This window comes from Cutaneotrichosporon cavernicola (assembly GCF_030864355.1).
Source record: "Cutaneotrichosporon cavernicola HIS019 DNA, chromosome: 1".
Lineage (NCBI taxonomy): Eukaryota > Fungi > Basidiomycota > Tremellomycetes > Trichosporonales > Trichosporonaceae > Cutaneotrichosporon > Cutaneotrichosporon cavernicola.
The window spans coordinates 3,107,529-3,125,048 of NC_083393.1; the positions used below are offsets into that span (position 1 = coordinate 3,107,529).

Genomic DNA, 17,520 nt, shown 5'->3' on the forward strand with positions numbered 1-17,520 from the left:
AAGATCGCGTGGGCACACGCGTGGGTGTGGAGGACAAACCAAACGGCGATCGAGCACCAGGGGACAGCGCCGCGTGGGCAATGAGGCTCCGAGCTCCGCAGCTCAACTCGTCCCCTCAACTACTCGGCGTGCTCCCCGACCATGGTATGCAATTACCATAATACAACGCTGCGATAATACAACTGATGGAACTGATGGAACTGATGGACGCTGACTTCAACTGCTTACTCGGAAGCGCGTTTTTCGCACCTGAAACGGATCGCCTCACGGGATTGTCGTCAGATCAGATAGCCCGCACGATCCCATTGCACATCAGGTTCAGTTCCTCCTTCCTACTCAAGGGTGGATGTAGGTGAGAAGGAGGAGGGAAGGTGACGAAGAGACGAGACTCACGCGCGCTTGATGCTTGGCAACCTGGTCCACGTCGATGTCTCCGCTACGGACGCGGTGCCAGGCATCGACAGGCCCTTGGAGTTTCTCTTGCGTGCGCGGTCCTGGTTGGGTTGGTGAGAGGAAGGAAAAGTGGAGGAAGGCGGCGAAGGTGGGTAATCGGCAGAGGGAAGGAGCGGTGGGTGAGTCAACCGACCGTGGTGGCGAGGAAGGTTCGTTGCTCGGTTCTGGAAATATTGTTGTTAGCAAGAGGGTATACAACAGACATCGAGAGCTGGCTGATTGTACCGTCGTGAGAGGTGATGACGTTCGTTAAACATGCGGCACCCCTCGCCGCATTAGCTGCCGACGCCCGCGTGCTCGCCAAGTTACCCTGGACTCTATCCGATCCTGGTGCATCTGTATCTGTATCTTGCCGCTACACTCCGTCCAAGCCTCTGCTTAGACAATCTCATACTTGTCAACCGTGAGCACCTTCTCCTGCGAGAAGGTGACGTCGCCGCCAGCGAGGAGCTCAGCGCTCGCAACGTCGACGTTGGCAAGCGAGCCGGCGGCCGCAAACCCAACGTTGACGGGGAAGAAGGCGTCGCCGTCGCCGTCGCAGTGGAACTCGAGGGAGCCGTTCGGCGAGTCGGCGTCGACCTCGTCGATCGTCCACGTGAACGCGCCGCGGTCCGCGCTCCAGTTGACATCTGGGTCTGCGACAACGGGGAGGGCGTTGGGTGGAATGGGGATCGAGATGACGAGGTTGCGGATCGTCAGGTGCTGCGCCTCGAGCTCGTACTCGACCGCAACGTCCGAGGTACCGTCACCGCGGCCTTGAGGCCAGACCGTCACAGTAATAGGCACGTTGCTCTCGTCCTTGGACGCCAATCTCCAGCGAAGGACCTTGAGTCCCTGCCCGACTGGGAAGGAGCGGCTCGCGTCCTTGAGCGCAATGACCTTGTCGCCCTTGGGCGCAAACTTGGCGACGTTGGGGTGCTGCCGGAATTGCAGGTCCGAGTAGTCGTTGGGCGTGAGCGTGAGCTTGAGCTTGGCGTAGTCGGCCTCAGAGATGCGCAGGTCCAGGTCGCCTTTCAGCTCAAAGTTCTCCAGCCCCCCGTCGCGGTGCATCGTAACCGACAGCTCCTCCTTGATCGTGACGTGCACGCTGCTGTCAGCTTGTCCCTCTGATATATAGCTCACCTCTCCTGCTCCACCTTGTCCAGGACGTCCGCCGACACGGCGACCTCCGGCTCTGGCTCTGGCTCTAGCTCCGGCTCCGGCTCCGGCTCGAGCTCAACCTCGTGACCGAGCGCCGACATGAGGTCGTTCTGGCGGCCCTTCTTGCCGAGCTTCATACCGCTGCCCTTGAACACGGGCTTGGACGTAGCTGGTGCTGGGGATGGTGTGCGGTACTCCTGCTGTGGTGCCTCGAAGCGCGGAGTTGACGCCACAGGCGCGTATCCGCCAGCCATGCCGCCGTAACCCCCGCCCATCCCCCCCATGCCGCTTCCGTGGCGCGACGCCTGCGCATTGCGCTGCTGCTCGCGGCGCTGCATCTCGAGCTGCTTGGCGCGGCGCTTGAGCTCCTCCTTTGCCTCGGCCTCCTTGTTGCGCGCGATGATCTCCTGGATCTTCTCCTCGTGCGACTCGCCCTCGAGTACGCTCCGCACCTGTTGCAGGGACACGTTCTCCTTGTAGCCAAGCGAGACAACCTCGTCAAACGCACACAGCAGGTCGAACGCGTGGTGAAGGATCGCTGCCTCGGTCATGGAGGGCGTGAGTGACGAAATGAGGCGCACCACCAGCTGAAGCGTGTTGATGTCCTGCAGGATGTTGCTTCCCTTGTTGGTGATCAAGAGCACAAACAGCTCCTCGAACGGCTGGTACACAAAACGCACATCGTTCGTCTCGACCGTCGTGTGTTGCGAGTTGGCGGGGATGAGCTTGGGGAACGACGCAAGCAGGCCGTCGATGCGCGAGCGCGGGATAGGGCGGAACTGTCGAGAAAGCAGCGCTGGGGTCAGCCCGTCGGCCTGTTGCGATACTCACGCTTCCCGCTTCGGGTGCAGATGGACGCGGCGAGAACGACCTGGGTGTTACTAGAGTCCCTTAGGCCGCCTGTGGACTTACCATGTCGGCGCGCTTGCTGCTGTCTTGTTGTGAATGCGAGTTGAACTCTGGAGCAGTGGACGCGGATGGACGTGGAGGCGTGGAGGGTTGTAGTCGTGCGGGTAAACAGGGAGGCCAATTTAAGATTCGTCACCCCTCCACCTCCAGGAGCCCAGCCTCAGCCCACGCCCGCTCTGCTCTTAATGCACATGCACGGGCACGCACTTGCGCTAGAATATAGATACATGCTCCCAGACTATGCGGACTATGTGCGGATACAGACATAACACTCAATCGAACATCATCGGTTCTTGCTTCACTTGGGGGCTGTAGCGCTTGGACGGCGATGTGCTGCGTGAATTGGACTTGGACTTGTCATGATGGTCGCCGGGGGGACGGAAGAACGCCGCAGCGGAGGGAACGTTCGAATCGAAGCTAAAGCTAGATCCCGCATCGATACTAGAACGCGGGGAGAAGCGTGCGTGGCCGCGGTCGGGCGGCTTGGGCGCTCCGAGACGGAGCGTGACCTTCGGCGAGCTCGCGGCACCAGGCGACGCCTCGCGCGCGTCAACGATGCCCGGCGCCTTCTCGTTGATCTTGAGACGCAGCGCCTTGGCACCTGCCGACTCGCGGGGGAATTTCTCGCCCTCGACGTGCTGGACGACCTTCTTGCCCGCAGGCAAGCCGCCCTTGCTCCAGCGCTCCATGCCGCGCGGGCCCGAATCCCACGTCGCGCGGAAGAAGAACTCTGGCTCGTTACCCGTCGCCTTGCCCCGTGCCTTGGCGAGCGCGCTCTCGTCTGCGCCGCGTACAGCCGGCCCAAAGAGAATCGGTCCAGCATCGTTCTGCTGTGCTTGTGGTGGCCTTAATGCAGTGAGCCTCTCCCTCAGCGATGGAGGGAGGTAGGGTGAGCGGATCTTTTGGAGGAGCGACGACACGATACCATTCTGGTTCGGATTAACAGGTAACAACTTAGGAGGAAGACTCTCCGAGTGTGAAGGCACGATTGGCGAGATGCGGGGCGGTGGGAGGGGGATGGAGAGCGTGTCCTCGGTAGTGAACACCCCCGGATTGCCGACAGTCAAGCGCAGTAGGTCGGCTGCTTGCCGGCGTCCGTCTGTCTGCCGCAACGCGACGGACGGCTCGCCCTTGACAGCCGCATACGTTGAGATAAGGTAGGGAAAGGAAGACGGCGCAGGAGGGAATTCTGGCGGGGATGCCGAATGTGGTGGGTCCATCCACTGGTGGTTCTCCGCGAGCGTTGATGATGCGAACGCAATTGGTCGGCGATATCGGTCGGCCACTGACAGTGGCGCGGGCGCGCTGTCCATAGGTGCCGCTACCGTCCCTAGGCCGCTGGTACCCGCGATGATGTTGTCAGTTGGCAGTGGTGGGAGCCACGACATGTCGGGTGACTTTGGACGGTACAGCGTGCGGATGTCAAAAGCGGGCTCTTCCAGAACCTCCTCAATCTTGACCTGGGCGTCGTCGTCGATGTCCATCGCGTCTTCCTCCTCCGCGTCGACCTCGTCATCACTCTCGACGGGCACAAAGTGCGCTTCGACGCCCTCGCTAATCGTGAGGCCGTCGCGCAGGTAGCCTGAGTTTGTTAGGCCGGATGGGCGGCTCTACTTACACTCCAGCTCCTCCATCTTGGTACCGACGAACGACACCTCTTTGTCGATGCTGACGGTCCATTCCTGCAGTTCGCCTATCCCACCGACACCGAGGTCCTGTAATGTCGTGACCACATCGACGGCAGCAACCTTGGACCGCCCAGCGAGTGCCGCGCGACCAGTGCATTCCTCAGCGACGAGGCGAAGATAGCGTGCCAGGATGGAGGAGAGGTTGAGAGAGGCTGCGCGCGACGTGGAAGCGAATCCAGCATGGGCGAGCGTGTGGAGCGCTGCGAGGTGGAGCACAGCGTCCGGCGACGCGGCCATGATGGTCGTGTGCGGGTGGGTTGTTGTTGGTGGTTTGAGTTAGTTGGATGAAACGGGTGTCAACAAGTGGCAAGTACGGGCCAGGGTGTGTTGGGGGGGGGGGGGGTTAGGATCAGTGACGGAATGACCACGTTGTGCCACTTTCGGCGTTTTCGGAGCCAAGCCTAAATTGTTGCAGAGGATAGTTGCGTGCGGTGGAGGGAAGGCAAGGAACCGTGTGTACAGTGAGGGTTTGTGCGGTGAGGTCTAAGCGCGCAATATGGGAGACACGGGGGGCGAGCCAGGGAGAGTTGAAGGGAATGGGAGGCTAACCGGTCCAGGCGGGCTCTGCGTATACTATGTACCAAGCTGGTGCTCTGTTGGGTGGTCTGGGTGGCAGGCCCTTACCACGGTGGGTGATTGGATATCAACCCCCAAGCCTTTTCCTTCAATCGTCTCTTCTAAAATCTACTCTTTCTAAGTCGTCTCCTCACCTAAAACATCTTATCAAGTGAGCACACAACGACAACAACATTGTCAACCCAGCTCTTCAACCACAACACAACAAGCTAACAGACTCAGAAATGTCCGACGACGAGCACCACGAGACTTTCGAGCAGGCCGGCGCCGGTGAGTTGTCAAATTTCTGTTGACCCGTCCAACACGACGGGCAGCAGTTCAGAAAACGCAACACGTCTTCTCCTGTCTCCTCCATCTCTGAGCGGGTGCTGACGATGCAGGCGCCTCGATGACCTTCCCGTACGTATCGCGGCTGTTCCGGCGGCTCGTCAAGCGTCGTTCGCGACACCACCGTGGACCTCTTAAGGAGGGCCCACGCGCAGACAGGGCCACAACTAACGCGACAGGATGCAGTGCTCGGGTCTTCGCAAGAACGGCCACGTTGTCATCAAGGTGAGTACGAGTCCGCGATGGCTGTATGAGATGGACGGAGTGGTCGAGAGATGTCGCCCAGAGCCAGCAAGTTTGACAGCTCAGGGACTGTGCTGCTGTTACTTGGTTCTGAGAGACGCCTCGATCATCCGTCCACCCGTGTCCACCATTCTAGTTAGATAGGACAACGCTGACAACAACAGGGTCGCCCCTGCAAGGTACGCTACGAACGATGCAGCGATGATGGCGAACAGTGATGGTAGTCGCTTCGACGCTATCTGCACGTAGCCTGAGCCAACGCGTCATCGATATCCATGAATAAAACTAACTACATGCAGATCGTCGACATGTCGACCTCGAAGACCGGCAAGCAGTGAGTATTGAGCTCCTTACTGGTTCGGAGCCACGCTGACATTGCAGCGGTCACGCCAAGGTCCACCTTGTTGCCATTGACATCTTCACTGGCAAGAAGCTTGAGGACATCTCGCCCTCGACCCACAACATGGACGTCCCCAACGTCCGCCGCACTGAGTACCAGCTCCTCGACATCCAGGACGAGTTCATGTCGCTCATGGACGCCGACGGTGGCATGAAGGACGACGTCAAGCTCCCCGACAGCGACCTCGGCAATGAGATCCAGAAGGCCTTTGACGACTCCAAGGACCTCATGGTCACCATTGTCGCCGCTATGGGCGAGGAGCAGGCTATCTCGTGGTAAGTCCATGGAGCAGGCGTCGAGTTCCTGCCGACGAGTGCAACCCAGGTCCTTGGCAACCAGCTGACATGCGCAGGAAGGAGGCCCCCCAGGGCAACTAGATATGATGACGCGGGTACAGTAGGCGAGGCGGCAGGCGTTATCTGTCGATCTAGGCCATGCATCCATGTTTTTTAATACGAATGTTGTGCAGTGGCCAGACGAGGACGGAGTGGAAGGGGAAGGAAGGCTGCAGATTATGTCAGACAGAGAGATCAAAGGAAAGGCTTGGATTGTGGCCAAGACAGGGTCTCGCTGCGCCATGTCGGCTGAGGACTGGAGCAGCGAGCAGTCGGAGTGGAAATGATGGAGAGATTATCGAGATATCGAGTGGGATGCACCTTTGCACAGCCGTAGAAATAGATCATGAACACTTAGAATGAGTGAGCGGAATGTTGCCTTGACTGACAACGGGAGCTGAATCTGCATGGTTGGAGTCTCCGGTGTAGGTTACCCAACCTGTCGAAGCTCAGTCATCAGTCCATACAGTTGACAACATTCTCCAAACCACCATGACAGACGATTACGAACCCGGTCATCCTGATACAACCATCTTGGTGCTACATGACGCTGACCTTGACCCCTCTTCCTTCCTCTCTCGTTGGTTCTCTTCTGGCTTCGCTGACACCAGGCGTCACCGGCAATGCCACCGCCGTCCGCCGTACGGATATCGATACAGCGGACGAGCTGACGCCCTGGACGATCTCGAACAAGTACTACACCGCGCCTGTCTCATTCCGGTCGCACCACCTCCACCTCCCCCTCCCCGATCCCCACCCTGTAGTGTTGTACCTCTTCTCAGGCTCCGCTCCCAACCCCCTTCCACCGGCTTTGACGCGCCTCTCAGTCGCCGACCCGGCCCCCGACATTGCTCTGGCTGTCCGTCTGGGCTCTTCCTCGCCTGAGCAAGATGAAGAACGCTTCGACGAGCTCGGCTTCGAGTTGATTGATGAATCTGGCGCTGCCGAGGACGACGACGAGCGACGTACGTCCTCCTTTGAACTGTGCTGATTTAAGCCCTCGATCCTCTTGAGATCGTTCGGCAGACGCTCATGACGCACATGTGGCCTACCATGATCCGCAAAGCGCCGGGCCGTCACGCCGCGGGTCCCGAACAGCGCCTACCCCCAGGCATTGTGGAGCGGCAGCGGGTCCCAACTATGGACTACGCGACGTTCCCTGTAACGTTTGGTGCCGGCGGATCAGAAGACGCCGAGCGACCAGCGGGCCCAGCAAGCGACTTTCCAGTCGGGTACGACGCTGTGTCGCAAGATCCTGTTCGCGAGGCGGAAGAAACCGACGAGGAGAGTGAAGGGTTCGGGGAGTTCGCGGGACCTGGACAGGAAGAGTACGCCCGTCTTGACGAGTGGCTGGAGGGCGATGGGGACGAGGACATGCCCGTTGTGCACAACGGGTTAACCCCTGAGGGCGAGGCCCCATCCGAGGCCGTTCCTGCAGCAGCTTCCCTTGCCTCAGCTCCCAACGGCGCGGAGGCGGACACCGTGGCTGCTGGCTTCGAGGACGATTTCGACGCGAATGAGTCTACCACCGACCCGAACCTCCCACTCGACCCAACGCCTATCCTCCTGCATCTCCAAAACGTGCGCGCCGAGCTCGCCGACGTTGGGGACGAGGACGAGCGCCGCGTGCGCGCCGGCGCGGAAGTCGCGCGCCTGATGCGCAGTCTGGGCTTGGGCGGCGTTGACCTAGGACTCGACGATTTCGACGACGACGAGTTCCGCATGCCATAGACTATAGACACATAGAGGACTGCGAGGTCGTGGTCACCCTTACGCGGCTTGTCCTGTAGGACTGCGACTGCAACGCAGTGCACTCAGGGATGTGGCGCTGATGTGGCGCTGGCGGAGGTTCCACGCATGCATGAGATAATGGTATAACTAGCCTAACTCTTTCCTGTCTGGTATGCATCCAGCTCTGCGTTGTACCGCTGTTGTGCTTGCATACTGTATACCCACGCACACAATCAGCCGTGCAACTCACGTCACCGCGTATTTGGTTCCGCGCGGGTCCCCTCACCCTTGGCGTCACGGTACCTCTCTCACTGTGGGTCGAGGCTGGGCTCACGACTCGACGCCATCTCACTTGATTACTCCAACACTCTACTCCATTCCTCTTAACAACACCCACACAAACACACGCTGGGTGACATGGACGTATACCTCGCCTCGGACGGCGGGTTCGTGCAGATCCCCCATGCTCTCAGCGACTACGACTCGTGAGTACTTTCTCTCGCCACCCAACGCGTTTAAGGCCTGGATGACGTCGCGTCCGGCTACGAGCGTGTGAGGCGCAGCTTTGCGACTCGGGAAGCGAGCGGCGTAGTAACTTGCACTGCGCGACCTCTTGGATCACTCCTGGAACCAGGCTCTCCAGTCACTGGCTCTTCTCCATCCCATCCCCATCCTCTCCTCACTTGACCCACCGTCTCGGTCCATTCTGGACTCGCCCACCTATCCCCGCCTTCCTCCACTCACTACTAACACCAGCCTCGAAGGCGTCATCACGGATGCTTCTGCCGCCACCGGTCTCGTTGCAGGCAACGTCCTCCTCTTCACAGAAGACGGGCGCGAGCTCAAGCAAGAGGTGCTCGAGGAGCTCTGGGAGCGCGGGGGCCGCGGCGGCGGGTCCTCGGTACGTCCCTGGCCGATCACGCTGACTCTAGCCACAGCGACAGGTCGTCTACCTCTTCAATCGCGAGACGTTCTTCAGCGATCCCGAGCGCTGGGCCAGCGAGCTCCGCGAGGAGATAGTGTACCCACCTCCATTAGATGGTAAGCATGTCTCCTTTCTGGGTGACACGTCTGCTGGGGTCAGCCGCTCGGCACTTTGTTCTCTGTCTTCCTTCCCCTCCTCTACATGCCTTCTCAACCGTCACTTTCGCTATCCATTTGCGCTCTCCACTCACCCACAGCATCAGGCCAGTTGGGCGTCTCACAAGCACAAGCTCCCTTCGCCGCTGCGTACGACCACTTGTGCCACTTGCAATCCCTGTTCAAGGCACAGGCGCACGCGTTACGCATCGCGTATGCAAACTTATCTTACCACCTCGACCCTATCGTCCAGGCGTTTCGCGAGTTCTCGGCGAGGGCGGAGAACCAGCTCGATAGTCAGGAGAAGCTGCTAGCCGGGTATCAGGTCGACATGGCCATGCTTCCCAAAGTTGTCGTGCACGAGGCAGTGTTCCGCCGACGCGAGAAAGACAGCATCGACAAGCGCAAGGCGCTCGTTGACTGGATCCACACGAAGAAGATGGAGGAGGTGCGGAACCACTGTCAAGTGGCTCATTGTGGGTAGATTGTCCCGTCCTCGCTGACTGTAGCCGACTACGTCAGTCGGTACAACACTGTTCTCGGTGAGATGGACGAGTTGGCCATCCAGTCGGACGCGGACCGGCAACAAGCCGAGCACCGTATCCTCGGCGTCGAGCACGAGTTCACCGAGGCACTCGAACGCATCGATCTCGCGCTCCAACAAGTGCAGGCGCTATTGCAAACTGGTGACGGTGAGCGGCTTTGGTTGCATGGTAGCTGACAGCAGCGGACGCAGACCAGGACCTTCGGGACCTTGACCAGGCCATGCGGGAAGACCTTGCCGGCATGACAGCTGTCAAGAACGACTTCACCCTCGACCTCCACGTCCATTTAAGAGGGATCGCCAACTACCAGGTCCGCATGACCAAGCTCACGCGTCCAATGACTGAGCTTGACCTCGACTTGCGGCAGAAGAACGCGTTCCCTCACCTCGAGCGGCTACACAACATGCCATTTGCGTACGCGGCCAACATCATCGAGATCTTTCATCGCAAGAGCTTCGCTGCAGCGATGATCGAGTGGGCGACTAAGATGTCTCGGACTTTGAACACAGTCCTTGCGGAAGAAGGTCGCCGGCGGCAGCAACACAAGGCGGACAATATGCTGCCATGGGAGATCGCAGTACTAGAGGAGACTCAGATTGCGAGCGTGGACGTCACCTTCTCCGGCGCCGACATCATCGCACACACGGGCGTGTCACGCAAGGACATCGATGGGCTCGTAGCGTCGCTAGAGATCATCCGGGACGACCCCGAGTTCCACGATCTCCCAGAGACTGACAACCCCATTCCAGCGCTCCTTGAGCAGATCAAAGAGCTCATGGCGACACTCGAGTCGTCAACCTCCATGACGACGGCGGAGCTGGACCAGGCCGCGGCCAGTTCAGCAGCTGCGCCCAACGAGCTGCAGGAGTTGCGCGACGAGAACGCGGAATCCAAGAATCGTCTCGAGGGGATGGAGCAGCACATTCGCGACCTTGAGGAACGCCACGAACGCAAGGTGGAAATGCTGCAGACCCGGCAGGGTGAAATGCAGGAAGAGCAAGTCCGCCTTCGTACCGATCTGAGCGAGGAGGTTCAAGCGCGGCAGCAGATCGCAAACGAGCTTGACGACAAGAACAGAGAATGTGAGGAGCTTGCGATGGCTTTGGATGAGCAGAAGGAGGTTGTCACCGCCATGAGGGTCGATGGACAGCAGGAGAAGGACCGGATCAACGATCTCGGCGTGCGGTTGCAGGAGGCCTTACTCGACGTTGACGGACTGCGCAGCGCTGAGCAGACGCTCGTCTTCCAGATCCGCGAGATGCAGGAAGAACGCACGCGCATCATCACCGATCTTGGCGAGGCTCAACTCTTGGCCACGAACTGCGAATCGGAGCTCGCTGGCACCCGCGCTGAACTGGAGGCGACCTCCAGCCAGCTTGTTGAAGCCCAGCGTGATCGCGACCAGGCGCTCAAGAACCAGTCGGCCGAGGCTGAGCGCCTTATGCGCGACCACATCGCCGAGGCGGACGGTGACCGTGCTGTCCTTGAGCACCAGAACCTCACACTCACGAAGGAGCTTGAGACCGTCCGCGCATCCCTGAACGAGAAGCTCAACTCGGCGAAGAATACTCACGTTCGCCGCGAGGATGGTCTCAAGGCGGAGCTGTCGTTCACCAAGGCCCAGCTGAGGGACGTTCAACGGCGTGAGACCGTTCTGTCCGACGAACTAGCGATGGCCAAGGACGCAAGCGCGGCCGCAGAGAAGAAGGCAACGCACAACTCTGAGATCGCGCGCGATGCTGTCATCCTTGCGGGCAAATACCACGAGGCATGTCAACGTCTCATGTTCGCCATCTCATCGTCGACGACCATCTCTGGCAGCCTCTCGCTTCCTTCTAAACCCAAGCTCTCCGGACCCGTACTTCCCGGGTCGTCTACAAGCAGCATCGACATGAACAACTCTTCGGTGTTGACGCGCTGCCTCGAGACGGCCAGCGGGTTCGAGCTCGACAGTTTCGCTGACGCGGTTCTCCGCACGATTAACCTCGCGCGTAAGCTTTCCAAGAGCTGCAAGACGTACCGTGAACTATCGCGCAGCAAAATCACCATTTCGAACTTTGGCAAAGGCGACCTCGTGTTGTTCCTCCCAACACGCAACGCGGCAGTGAACGCATGGGCTGCGTTCAATATCTCGGCGCCTCATCACTTCCTCAAGGTGACCGACGCTATACGCCAGCAGCTCGTCGGCAAGGACTACTACCTGGCGCGTATCACAGCGACGGACGAAGCGGTGGTGAATGGTGACGTAAGTTATGTTTTGACGACCGAACTGACATCAGTCGGTGGAGACCAACCCATATGGCCTGGCCGAGGGACTGCGCTATTACTCGCACCATGTTGAAGAGTGGCAACCTGGGCAGCCACGCATGTCACGCCGCTCCATGTCCTCGAGCATCCCCGTCGCTCTCAAACCATCTCCCCCGCAGCGCCAGGCTAGCCAACCAGTTCGTCGGCAGCGCAGTCTGTCGCCGACGAAGGAGGGCTCGGTATCACCGTCAGCTAGACCTTCTCCTCCACCCCGGATCTCTGAGACGAAGCCTTCGCCACAGGCTCCCCTCTCGCCGCAGCCTTGGTCCGCAGCTCAATCCCCAGTTCATTCGCCAGTGCATTCTGCCACGCACACCCCTTTGGCATTGTCGCCAGCGCCGTTGGGCTCGTTGCCTCACCCCCAATCGAGCCCTGGTGCCTCACCCCGCGCGTCAATCGACATGCGCTCACCTCCCCCACCCGACTTCGTCCCGCGCCGCTCGCTCGACGCACGCTCGCCTCAAATCCTCGATAGGCAGTACATGGTCTCTCCACCCCCACCTCCATCTTCTCCCACGACGCCCTTCTCCCCTTCCGCCGCGCTCGTTCGTCGCTCTCACCGGACAAGCCTGGCCAGCAACGCGTCTCCACCAGCACGTGACTTTGCGGCTTCGCTCGTTAGACCCTCGAGCGTGGCGAGCAGCGTTGGGTCTGCCGCACGTGCAGGGGCTCTACCCATACCGGTCAGTGCGGCAAAGGGCGCGCCTGCAGCACCGGTCGCAACCTCGGTGGAGGGCTCACCGTCGAGCTTTGGTGACCACGGTCTGGGCGGTGTAGGTGTGCCCGTGCCTGCCACCCGCCGGCTCAACACGAAGGCTTCGGCCTCGAGTTTGAGGGCTGGGGCGCAGAGTGCGAGCCCGAAGAGTGCCTCTGGGTTAGGCAAGACGGAGGATATTTTACGGCCATCTCCACTTGGCAACTGTGGCGCACCGTCGCCCACACACACAGGGGGTTTCCTGAGCGGCCTGTCGCTGTCACGAAAGCGCAACTCAAGCACGGGCGGGGGTGCAACCGCCGTGGACATCCTCAGCAAGTATAAGAAGGACTCGGAGACTAAACCCTAGAGGGTGTAGCGGCTGGCGTGTGTGCCATCTCTATCCTGTCATCAGATTGAATGCATTGCGTATTTCACAGAGTATATGGATTTTGTTATATGGTTGGGTTGGGTGTCAAGTGAGCACGTGAGTAAGGGCGATATGGGTGACGGAGATGGAAATGGCTTACGCATTGACAATATCTCACCCTTTGGGCTTTGGGTACAACCCATTGGAGGTTTTGGAGGAATTAGGGGGCTGTCTCGTGCCGGTCTGTGCAACTCTGACTTGGCTCTTGCTTCCACCCCTCGCACCTCTTTGCATCACCTTGGTCACGCTAGTCAGGCCTCCCTCCTGCAGGCAAGGAAGGAGACAGTCCAGCCGATCCGGTCATAGTCGTCACTGATTCTGAGGCTCAAGTCCGCCTGTCGTTTATAGGTTTGACATTTGTCTCTTCATTCCACTCTCCCTGTGTGTTCTCCCATCCAGCTTGGCCAGCTGGCCTGGACCCCCACACACCTTCCTCCCTTCCTCCCTTCCTCCCTTCCTCCCTTCCTCCCTTCCTCATCCCCACACGGCCTAGGCTGAAGGGGCTGTGACATTCCGCAAAGACCTCTGCGCAACCCGTATAGCCTTGCACACACCCACACTCGTTTACACTTGGCTTCTTGCAGTTCATGACTCGTCGCCTCTAACAGAACACGTCTCCTCCATCCCCTTCTCTTCACCGAACCGCACAACGTACGCACATACGAATGGACGCCCCCCGCCGGGACGGCGGCCATGTGTGGCAGTGCAACGAAGATGATCGAAACTGGCCATGTTTGTGTCTCCTTGCTACCCCTCCACTATCTCACCCCTCTCCTCAGCCCTCCTCACCTTCTCTCTAGCCCCTTCCCTCAACCTACCAACACCACCCACCACCACCCGCCTCCCCGTCTGATGATCCCCGCTGACACCAGCCAACTGGTTCACCCAGGACTGGTACCTCGCCTCCAAGGGGTATTGGGACGAGCTTGCCAACCAGGGCATAATCAATCCCCCGTGGACAGTGTATGGTTCGCTCTGCGGCACCCCCACCTTCCCCTCAACGCGCATGGCTCAGTCGACATCCCCCTCGAACTCCGCAACAACCAACCTCGTTGCCTCACTTTTCACAGACCCCTCTTTAGCCCGCCCCGAGGCCACAGCTTCCTTTGTGGCGTCCTCGTTTTCGGCGAGCCCAACGGTTCCAGGCACCGTGGCAGTGTCCCTCAGCACATCTCCAACGGCACTGCCCTCACTCACAGCCACACAGACAGCCACTAGCTCAGTCGCGTCACTTTCAACACAGGCCCCTTCCAATCCGGGGGTCACGCTATGGGACTATCAGGCGAAAGGCACGGTTGTCGCTGCGGCGGTCGCGATCGGCGTCGGAGCCCTCCTGTGGGGTCTCTGGGCGCTGTTCCGTCATCGTCTCAAGGCTGTCTACGCACCCCGCGCATGGTTCCTTCCTCCCGGGTAAGCCGTTATTGAATTTTGGGATAATCTGACTTCAGTTCGCGTCCGCCGCCGGGGACAATCGCGGCCACCCTTCTGCCCTTCCTCCACCTTCCTCCCCTCAATGACCCCGTGTCTGAGGCACAGGTGATGGTCCACGTGGGTGCATCCGCCCTCGGTATCGCTGCTCTCACGGCCGTCGTCGGGGTCGGCATCCTGTTCCCGTTGTCTATCGCCAACGTTCCCCATCTGTTCTTGACGACGCCCCAGAATGAACGAGGGGGAAGGTTGGGTAGTCTCACAGACCTCTCCCTCTTGCGGCTCCTAAACGCCCGAGACCCACCCGATAGAAGGCTAGCGTTGAGGGCGTTCCTCGTCGCCGGCGATGTTGTGAACTCCACCTCAGCAATGGGCGGTTCCCGGACGCGCCTGATCGTCATGCTTGTCCTCATGGCCGCCCTGTCCGTATGCGGAACGCTCTTTATCGTGTGGCGGACGTACTCCAAGCTCTCAGCTTACGCTATTCGCTTTGAAGATGCCAGCGAGGGACAGAGCATGGTTTTCATCCCAGCAGCTAAAGCACCAGCATGGCAGGGTCTCACAGAAACTGGTATCCGTCGACGACTGATGCTGGGGCCGGGAGAAGAGGGGAGCGTTGCGGGCGTCTTCGCGATTGGCCGGTTCGATACGATCAAGGAGATGGTAAGGGAGCGCGTCCACGTCCTCGATGTCCTCGAGGAGGCCGAGTCGCTGTACATCAAATCATTCCAGGCCACTCCTGGCTCGTCTAAAAACATCTCTCCAGATTCCAACCGTCTCCTCTCGTCTCGTTTCTCTGACCTGATGGGCAGCACCTCGTCGTCTGGATCCTTAACCGGTCAACTTGCCGACTTTAATCCTCCGGGCCAGGGTGGTTCAGCGTTCTTAGAGGTAAGCCAGCGCCAGTCAGTCGTGCGGAGGTTAGGTAAATTCAGCGTGGGAGAGTCGGTTGTCCGTGATGAGGATGGCACGTTCGTACCTGTAAACGAGCCCAAGCCTCCAAAGAACCTCGCCCCGGGTAAGAGACCCTCTCCCGAGGGCCTCACCCCCGCGGAGCGGTCCGCGAAAGATCTATTGGCTGCGCTTGAGGATAGCCAAAAGCGCGAGTCGTACATGACTCTCGCCTCCGATCTCACTTCGCCTCACACCACAACGGGATACCAACCACTCGCGTCCCGGCCTCAGTCGGCTTTAGACCCGTCCATGCTGGCAGATCTCAAGGCCAAAATTACTTGGTCACGCACCCGCCTGCGTAAGCTCAACGCGAACATCGACAAGGCGCAGCAGGAAGCAATGTACGAGGTAGCGATTGGGGAAGGTGCAACGGTCGGCTGGATCATCGTCGGCCGTGGCGTGACCTCGCTTCCATGCGCTCGGCAGCTTCGTGGGCGAACCAAGGAGGACATCCTGTGGGACAACCTTGCGGAGCCCGCCAGCCATCGCGATTTCTGGACCAATATCGCTGGCGTTTGCGGGGTTATCTCCGTTATCTGTCAGTAGAGGCGAAACTCCGCTGATAACAGTCATCCCGTTCATGTGCCTCGCTGTGGCGTCGGCACCGGGCTTCGCGCACTATCTCAGATTCCTCGAGAAGTTGGCTCGCAGTGACAGTTTCGGTACAGGTGTTGTTGAGAGCTTGGTTCCAGCTGTCGCCATCATTCTTATTCTGTTCACTGGCATCGCAATCGTACAGCGTTAGTGGAAAGACCGACCGAATTGGTTCTCACGGCAGATTTGGCGACTCAGACCAGGGCTGCTTCGTACTCGGACCTGCGACTTCTGTCTGTAAAGGGGGTTACCTACCTTCTTGTGAGTTGCGAAGTCGGCAAAGCTGACAGCAGCTGGTGGTGGGGACCGTCTGGGTCATTGCCCTCGGGGCTATCCTTTACGGCATGGACGCCTACGCGGAGAACACTCATAAAGCACGCTCTGTGGGTGACGGGATCATGTTCATCGGTGAGCGTCAGCGACTAGCGTGAGCTCATGACAGCTTGGCAAGGTGTGGTCCTGGTTATCATACTCTCCATTATTCTCCCAGGTATTGCCATCATTCAGCCTCGACGGCTGATCAACTGGGTCGTGAAGCGTCGCAACGTGGTTACTCCCCGCCAGCTCTTCCACAGTGAGTTGCTAGCTCAATTTCCCACCAGTCATGTTACTCACTGCCAGTCAACAAACCGCCAAACTACAACCCTGCCATCGGCCTTGCGCCACTCCTCACCGGCATGTTCTATCATCTCGCTCTATGCGGAGTCTTCCCACTTATTTCAGTACCGGCCGTACTCCTCGCCTACCTCGCTCTCGTCTCGCATCAGTGGCTCACCACAAGAGTCCTGTGTGAAACCGGGGGTGGCATGTCAGACGGCTCTGCCGCTCTCTGGGTTGTCCGGCGGCTTGGCTGGTCCGTCGGTCTACAGCCTTTTGTCTTCGGTCTTGTCCTGCTCTCCCGACGAGAGTGGGCGCTCGGCGGAGTTGGCGTGGGCATCGCTGCCATCGCCGTCGTCGCATCTGAGCTCGTCACGGTCGCCACGTACCGTCGCCAACCGCCGGTGTGCTTCTCTGATGTCTCGTTAACCGATGACTCGGGGGCGTCCGATCAGGAGCGGGAGCCTACTCTCCACAGAAGAGTCGAGTCTGACCACTCGGCCCTAGCCCGCTTCCACGTCCTCCTACCAGGGCTTGGCCGCCTTCCCCCCGAAAATCCTCTACCGTTCCCAACGGACGCGATTGATGACTACGTCTCGACGGATCGTGCGATGCAAGCCAGGCCAGACGCGTCCGTGACCGACGCCTTCGCTACCAGGGATACCAGTGTGGTGGTAACGCCCCCAGCAGACGTCAGTCGTGGGCTCATCTACCCCCCTGAGCTGCTTGTACCTGCCCCAACCGTGTGGCTTCCCTGTGGCGACGCCAATGTGGGACAACAGGAGGCCGACGCGCTTGCGGTCGAGGGCCTCACAGCCGCGGTGGACCCACAACCCGCCTCGCTGGCACCTGGCGCGCCGGTGGGCCCCAGCCCCTAATCTTGCCTTAGCAATGAGTACTCTAGCCTGTAATTTTTCTAGCGGATTTTATAGTTCTCAAGAGATGGCCTTGGCCATGTGTTTGTCCACGTTCATCCGTGATCCGGTAGTAAACAGTGAACAAAAGGTGAAGAGGCGAAGTGAAACTGTTGTTAAGTAGTGCACCGGAGGCTCTCACCAGAGCTCAGGTTGGAAGGGATACGGTACGCCA

General features: G+C 59.5%; 6 protein-coding genes across 6 annotated transcripts; 4 read left to right on the forward strand and 2 right to left on the reverse strand.

The window, feature by feature from the left end:
- Positions 1-831: 831 nt before the first annotated feature.
- On the reverse strand, positions 832-2,508 carry RET2 (uncharacterized protein; the record flags this gene model as incomplete). The annotated part of the gene is made up of 4 exons (XM_060596739.1): positions 832-1,540; positions 1,576-2,389; positions 2,425-2,464; positions 2,506-2,508. 4 exons carry the CDS (start codon positions 2,506-2,508, stop codon positions 832-834), a joined length of 1,566 nt encoding a protein of 521 aa, XP_060453702.1.
- Positions 2,509-2,774: 266 nt separating this feature from the next.
- On the reverse strand, positions 2,775-4,427 carry CcaverHIS019_0111550 (uncharacterized protein; the record flags this gene model as incomplete). The annotated part of the gene is made up of 2 exons (XM_060596740.1): positions 2,775-4,084; positions 4,121-4,427. 2 exons carry the CDS (start codon positions 4,425-4,427, stop codon positions 2,775-2,777), a joined length of 1,617 nt encoding a protein of 538 aa, XP_060453703.1.
- A 338-nt stretch (positions 4,428-4,765) lies between these two features.
- Positions 4,766-6,113, forward strand: CcaverHIS019_0111560 (uncharacterized protein; the record flags this gene model as incomplete). Its single annotated transcript, XM_060596741.1, has 9 exons — positions 4,766-4,917; positions 4,989-4,992; positions 5,027-5,036; positions 5,147-5,165; positions 5,273-5,318; positions 5,501-5,515; positions 5,636-5,670; positions 5,718-6,011; positions 6,089-6,113. The coding sequence occupies 9 exons, from the start codon at positions 4,766-4,768 to the stop codon at positions 6,111-6,113; spliced, it is 600 nt and encodes a 199-aa protein (XP_060453704.1).
- Positions 6,114-6,430: 317 nt separating this feature from the next.
- Positions 6,431-7,802, forward strand: CcaverHIS019_0111570 (uncharacterized protein; the record flags this gene model as incomplete). The annotated part of the gene is made up of 3 exons (XM_060596742.1): positions 6,431-6,434; positions 6,683-7,036; positions 7,069-7,802. 3 exons carry the CDS (start codon positions 6,431-6,433, stop codon positions 7,800-7,802), a joined length of 1,092 nt encoding a protein of 363 aa, XP_060453705.1.
- Positions 7,803-8,219: 417 nt separating this feature from the next.
- Positions 8,220-12,798, forward strand: ATG11 (uncharacterized protein; the record flags this gene model as incomplete). Its single annotated transcript, XM_060596743.1, has 7 exons — positions 8,220-8,287; positions 8,559-8,703; positions 8,735-8,843; positions 8,984-9,358; positions 9,392-9,574; positions 9,610-11,672; positions 11,707-12,798. 7 exons carry the CDS (start codon positions 8,220-8,222, stop codon positions 12,796-12,798), a joined length of 4,035 nt encoding a protein of 1,344 aa, XP_060453706.1.
- A 725-nt stretch (positions 12,799-13,523) lies between these two features.
- Positions 13,524-17,309, forward strand: CcaverHIS019_0111590 (uncharacterized protein; the record flags this gene model as incomplete). The annotated part of the gene is made up of 8 exons (XM_060596744.1): positions 13,524-13,590; positions 13,731-14,268; positions 14,307-15,778; positions 15,810-15,980; positions 16,019-16,095; positions 16,128-16,242; positions 16,277-16,408; positions 16,456-17,309. 8 exons carry the CDS (start codon positions 13,524-13,526, stop codon positions 17,307-17,309), a joined length of 3,426 nt encoding a protein of 1,141 aa, XP_060453707.1.
- Between the last annotated feature and the right edge of the window lie 211 nt (positions 17,310-17,520).